The sequence below is a fragment of the Branchiostoma floridae genome, chromosome 7 (genome assembly GCF_000003815.2).
Source record: "Branchiostoma floridae strain S238N-H82 chromosome 7, Bfl_VNyyK, whole genome shotgun sequence".
In the NCBI taxonomy this organism is placed as follows: domain Eukaryota; kingdom Metazoa; phylum Chordata; class Leptocardii; order Amphioxiformes; family Branchiostomatidae; genus Branchiostoma; species Branchiostoma floridae.
In genome coordinates this window covers 17207733-17214077 of record NC_049985.1, presented here as the reverse complement: position 1 = coordinate 17214077, position 6345 = coordinate 17207733, and the positions used below count along the sequence as shown (strand labels likewise).

General features: G+C 43.3%; 2 protein-coding genes across 2 annotated transcripts in view; one reads left to right on the top strand and one right to left on the bottom strand.

Annotated features, from left to right (window-relative positions):
- The window catches only part of LOC118420097 (probable L-cysteine desulfhydrase, chloroplastic), a 25143-nt gene that overhangs the window by 4113 nt on the left and 14685 nt on the right, over positions 1-6345 (top strand). The window contains exons 5-9 of the mRNA XM_035826800.1: positions 1225-1377; positions 1703-1826; positions 2961-3074; positions 4243-4333; positions 4680-4999. Coding sequence (XP_035682693.1) covers positions 1225-1377; positions 1703-1826; positions 2961-3074; positions 4243-4333; positions 4680-4991 — 794 coding nt within the window. The 3' untranslated portion in view covers positions 4992-4999. The remainder of the gene's footprint in view (positions 1-1224; positions 1378-1702; positions 1827-2960; positions 3075-4242; positions 4334-4679; positions 5000-6345) is intronic.
- LOC118420095 (choline/ethanolaminephosphotransferase 1-like) overlaps positions 5827-6345 on the bottom strand; it is an 8266-nt gene continuing 7747 nt past the window's right edge. Inside the window, exon 8 of the mRNA XM_035826799.1 lies at positions 5827-5841. Within this exon, the coding sequence (XP_035682692.1) occupies positions 5827-5841 (15 nt within the window). The remainder of the gene's footprint in view (positions 5842-6345) is intronic.

The window sequence follows — 6345 nt, the reverse complement described above, 5'->3', positions numbered from 1 at the left end:
AGGTGAGAAACAAATATCATACTAGCTGTTAGAGGTGAGAAACATCCCAACATCAAACTAGCTGTTAGAGGTGAGAAACTAATATCAAACTAGCTGTTAGAGGTTAGAAACAAATATCAAACTAGCTCTTATAGGTGAGAAACATCTCAACATCAAACTAGCTGTTATAGGTGAAAAAAATCCCAACATCAAACTAGCTTGTTATATAGGTGAGAAACATCCCAACATCAAACTAGCTGTAATATAGGTGAGAAACATCCCAACATCAAACTTGTTGTTAGAGGGGAAAACATCCCAACATCAAACTAGCTGTTAGAGGTGAGAAACATCCCGACATCAAACTAGCTGTTAGAGGTGAGAAACATCCCAACATCAAACTAGCTGTTATAGGTGAGAAACATCCCAACATGAAACTAGCTGTTATAGGTGAGAAACATCCCAACGTCAAACTAGCTGTTATAGGTGAGAAACATCACCACATCAAACTAGCTGTTATAGGTGAGAAACATCCCAACATCAAACTAGCTGTTATAGGTGAGAAACATCACCACATCAAACTAGCTGTTATAGGTGAGAAACATCACCACATCAAACTAGCTGTTATAGGTGAGAAACATCACCACATCAAACTAGCTGTTATAGGTGAGAAACATCACCACATCAAATTAGCTGTTATAGGTGAGAAACAACATCAAACTAGCTTTTATAGGTGAGAAACATCCCAACATCAAACCAGCTGTTATAGGTGAGAAACATCTCAATATCAAACTAGCTGTTATAGGTGAGAAACAACATCAAACTAGCTGTTATAGGTGAGAAACATCACCACATCAAACTAGCTGTTATAGGTGAGAAACATCACCACATCAAACTAGCTGTTATAGGTGAGAAACAACATCAAACTAGCTGTTATAGGTGAGAAACATTCCAACATCAAACTAGCTGTTATAGGTGAGAAACATCCCAACATCAAACCAGCAGTTATAGGTGAGAAGCAACATCAAACTAGCTGTTATAGGTGAGAAACATCAAACTAGCTGTTATACATGTAGGTGAGAAACAACATCAAGATGGCTGTATAGGTAAGGCAAAAGATCAGCTAGAATATCAGATAGAACTAGCTGTTATAGCAGGTGAGGAACATGCATCATTGTGAAAAGAAAAGAAAAGAAAGAAAGGAAGAAAAAAAACTACAAGCTCATAATTTTAAATTACCCCGTGTAGACACCATCACAAGCCCCACAGCCGTGGCCATGCCTGTAGCGGACCTCGTGTCGTTGTGCCACATGAAAGGTGTGCAGGTGATGTTGGACGGAGCGCACTCACCTGGCCAACAGGAGCTACAGCTGGAGGAACTTGGGGCAGATTATTATACAGGTAAGTCTCACCTGGACACGTATTATTTATGTTTGCTGGAACCCTGTTCCTGTATAAGTGTGTATGTTGCAGGGACCCTGTATATAAGTGTTTGTATGTTGCAGGGACCCTGTACAAGTGTTTGTATGTTGCAGGGACCCTGTATAAGTGTGTATGTTGCAGGGACCCTGTACACGTGTTTGTATGTTGCAGGGACCCTGTACAAGTGTTTGTATGTTGCAGGGACTCTGTACATTATAAGTGTAATGTGTTCACAAGTGGCTGTTTATAAGTGTAATGTGTTGTAGGAACCCTGTATATTATAAGATAGTGTAATGTGTTGCAGGAACTGTTCACAAGTGGCTGTTCGCGCCCCGTGGTTGTGCGTTCCTGTGGGTCCGTTCCGACCACCACGCTACGGTTCGCCCCCTCGTTACATCCTGGTTCTTCCAGAAAGACCTGCAGCATCAGTAAGTACAGATGATCTACTTATACTATATACTACTATTAGTATATATAATATTATGTAGTACTGTAAGTATGTGCACAGTTGTCATTGTGCTCAGGACTTTTCCTTTAAACTGAAGACACAGATCTACCTCTTCATGAACTTTTAGTATTGCGGAGACGAGTAATGGTACAATATTTACACTTCTGTATAACTTAGCTGAATCCAAGTTAGATACCAGCAATAAATGCCACTGCCTGAGTACTTTCACATGCAGTCATGTACAGCTAAAACTATAAGTTTTAAGCATGGCACTAAATACATTTGTATATGCTGCTTCTTTGAGTAATGTCATCAGGTTGGTAAGTCACAAATAGCAACATTCTTTGTGTTCTAGTGTTTTATTCAATGAACGTCACCTTTCTCAGAGCTATTCTGACTTGTTCCCATGGATACTCGCAGCAGTTTAGTGTCTCTCCCTACAGGCACACTATTTTACTTTTGGGATTGCATTGTAAACACTGCATTAACAATTCAATATATGTAAATAGATGAATACTTGTGTACAAAGCCTGTTGCTGTGAGTTGTGCTGCTGTGTTGAAGGTTCCATAAGCAGGGCACGAGGGACGACACCCCGTACTTCTGCACGGCCGAAGCACTCAACTTTCACAGGCAGCTAGGGGGGCTTGTAAGTCTGCTCACAAGTTAACCATGCATACCCGAGCCAAGCTTGGGGGCCTTAACCATGCATTCTCCAATCCGTGCTTGAAGAAACATGCAGCTGAATCACTTACACTCACTATCCATGCATGGCTGATCATGTAGGCTTTAATAATCTGAATGTTGATTGAGGTCACACAGTGTTTTCATGCTTATGTTGATCTTCCTTTTGGCATTTTTTGAGAAGGTAGTTCTATAACCTTTTTGGGGGCTGTAGGGGCGGTGGGTTGTGTCTCAGGGCACGGTATTGGGGGAGCCCCCTCCTCAGGGCAGGGTACTGGGAGGGGGGGGGGGGAGGGGGAGCCCCCTTCTCTCCTCCAACAATACAAGATTAATGGCATACCAGGGGTTTGGGCCCCAGGACCTTCGGGTGATGGGCTGAACCCTATTACGCCAACATGACACTGTAGCCCTGTGTAAATGATCTTTGTACAGGTTCCACATGCAGGGAACTCGAGACGACTCTGCTTACTTCTGTTCACCTGAAGCCATCAACTTCCATCAGCAGTTAGGGGGCCTTGTGAGTGGTCAACACGTCCTTCATTCTCAGTAGCTAGGTGGCCTTGTGAGTGGTGTACACATCTATATTAATTTTCAGTAGTTAGGGGGCCATGTGAATGGTGAACACATCCTTCATTTGCAGTATAGTTAGGGGGCCTTGTGAGCAGTGAACACATCCTCTATCTGCAGCAGTTAGGGGGCCTTGTGAATGGTGAACACATCCAGCGGCCCTATACAGGGTACCTGAAAAAAGGAATTGAGAAACAATTATCATCCCAGCTGCGCTGATACAGGGAGGGGATGCAATAGTGTTTCCAGAAGATGAAGTGTATCGATTGCTCCCTTGGGAACTTAGAGCCAAATCCCTACGCATCTATTAGGTGTACCAAAAGTCATGTGACTTTTCCAAAGCACTGTGATGATGACTTCAATGGCTTCTACCCCCGTACTGCCAAAGAAATGGGCCACAGAAGGAGAAAACTGCAAGCTGGTGACACTGAAGGGAACTTTTATCACAAACTAATGAAGCACATTAACAGCAAATAATTGGCAAGCTTGTCCTAATTCATCTTTAAAAGAAATGCGATAAAGTAATCATGCTTCATTGTAATTTGTAATGAGCTGTATCTTATATTAACTTTGTAGATTAAGTTCATTTTTACTGTACTATATTATTGATGCTGTCTTTAGTGTGAGGGAGGGCAACTTTTGAATGTGCTGATGCACCTGTTTTGCTTTCCTTTTTACATTGTGAAAAATTAAAGAAAAAAAAAACATTGAAAAAGACTTAGTGCAGAAAACTGGCAAGCTAAATAAAGTGAATTAAGGAGATCAGTCTCGGTTTAATGCAAATCATTTATCCACAAATGGATGGATTTTAATTTAGTCCATCCTAGTTTGGCACAAGTCTCAAGTTATCCAATCTGTCTCCAAGTTTTCAATCTCGAGTCACTAGAAGAAATTTCCGTTTCCATGCAATCTCAAGGAAATTTTCCCCTCTAAAACACCATTCGCAACATTCTAAAGGCAGCAAATTTGGACTTTTAATGCACTGTTTGTGACCAAATGAAGATGCCACATACTTAAATGATTGATGGAGGGGGCAGAATAGCTGAGACTTGTGCCCACCCCGAGGGATGGAGCCATGCTGAACACATCAGGTTCCCCTCTGGCCGGGCACAAACATAAACATCCAACTGTTTGCCTGTACACAGAGCAGCATAATGGAGTACAGCACTAAGCTACGGAAAGACGCCACCAAACTGCTCTTGGAGGGATGGAAGACTGAGACTCTGGGGATACCAGAGGTAAAGACGTTTTTCATAAAAAAATTGCTGTTCTTTTGTAGTGTCAATGAAGCCTCTATTGCTTAAAGTACAGAAGTCAGTAGCTGTAATTATCCAGTATTTGATTAAACTTAATTATACTGAGAAATTTGTTTGAACAATGTAGCGAATGAATGACAGATACATGTAGGAGTAACCCATGTAGCATTAAATGGGTAAGGAATATATCTGTTGATTTAATTGTACAACAAGACCCAAGGGGGTTTATAATAACACACAACACCATGATGTGCAGTCTCCTTGCAGGCATCCTGCTTAACCTCCTCCTATCACACACAGTCATGTTTGTTTGTTTGCTTAATCACAGTCCCTGCAGGCTCCGTACATGGAGTGTATCAAGCTGCCGCTGCCCCAGACCCCCGGGGCTGAGTCTCGGTACCCCCCCACCCCCCGGGGGGCCATGAGCCTGCAGTACGACATGTACCAGCAGCACGGGGTGCAGTGTGCGGTGGTGTGCATGTTGGAGGCGCTCTGGGTCCGCATCTCAGCTTTCGTGTACAACTCCCGGGAGGACTACACCCGGCTGAGGGATGCCGTCCTGGCGCTCATGAGCAGGCAGGACTTCCCAGACTTCCCCGGCCCGTACTGGCCGTATCTACTGGTGCAGGACACTCAGTAAACCTGCAGGTGAGTTATTTCACATATTTTGTTTTTGTTTAAATCTCAGTGTAAGAATTTAGCTTATTGCTCTCACTCACTCACACACTCACTCTGTCGAGCTCCCTTGGAATCTCCACATTACTAGTTGATCATCGACCCCTCTCTGCCATCCATCACTGCAGGAAGTTGCTGCAGGTCCAAACCACTGTCTTCAGCAAGCTGCGTAATATACGACTTTCGCGGTCTTCCCCTGCCTCTGTTTCCATGGTTCGGATTCCACAGTAACAGTCTGTAACATCCCTTTTCCTTGATATATGAATTAGCAGATCAAATTACAAACGGATGTGTAAATTGACCTTTTGTCTTCCCATGATGCACCAGGTTTTTCCCTGCCAGGGCGTCACCGTGACATCACCACAGTTATAGCTGTTATAGCCAAACAGTATCTCTGGTTCCTGTACGGTCCATATGTGCACTGTGAATTTGCAGCATGGATATAACAAAAATACTGTAAATGCATTTAAGTTCGCGGGGATTTAATTTCGCGGTAGCGGGAAAAAGGACTTTTTGCGGTGAATTTAATTTCGCGGTAACACCATAGACTCCAGTCTAATATCATAATAGAAAAATATTCGCGGTGGATTTAATTTCGCGGTGAAGTGGTCACCGCGAAAACTGCGAACATTAATCCACCGCGAACATTTCTGCATTTACAGTATGAATGATACATAATTTTTTCAAGTATCTCAAACCTCACTGAAGAGTTGATCAATGAATTTCCTATGTATCTGCTTGGTTCCAACACATCAGGATTGGAGCAAAGCTGGAATCTACAACTAACATCTGCTAGCCTTCTAGTTCAGCATCATCTATTTTGTAAATTCAAAAAGCAACAAAATTAATTGGAGTACTAGTGGTCTTTTAAAAAAAGCATTTTACTGATTCATTTGTATGTCAGGAGAGGTTGACAATGTGTAACAACCAACCAACCTCTGAGCAACCAACCAACCTCTGAGCAACCAACCAACCTCTGAGCAACCGACCGACCGACTGACCGACCGACCGACCATCCAACCAACCAACCAACCAACCAACCAACCAACCAATCTCTGAGCAACCAACCGACCGACCAACCAACCAACCAACCAACCAACCAACCAACCAACCAACCTCTGAGCAACCAACCAACCAACCGACCGACCAACCAACCAACCAACCTCTGAGCAACCAACCAACCAACCAACCTCTGAGCAAACGACCAACCAACCAACCAACCTCTGAGCAACTGACCAACCAACCAACCGACCAACCAACCAACCAACCTCTGAGCAACCAACCAACCAACCGAGTCGGCTCTCTGGCATGACCGTTAT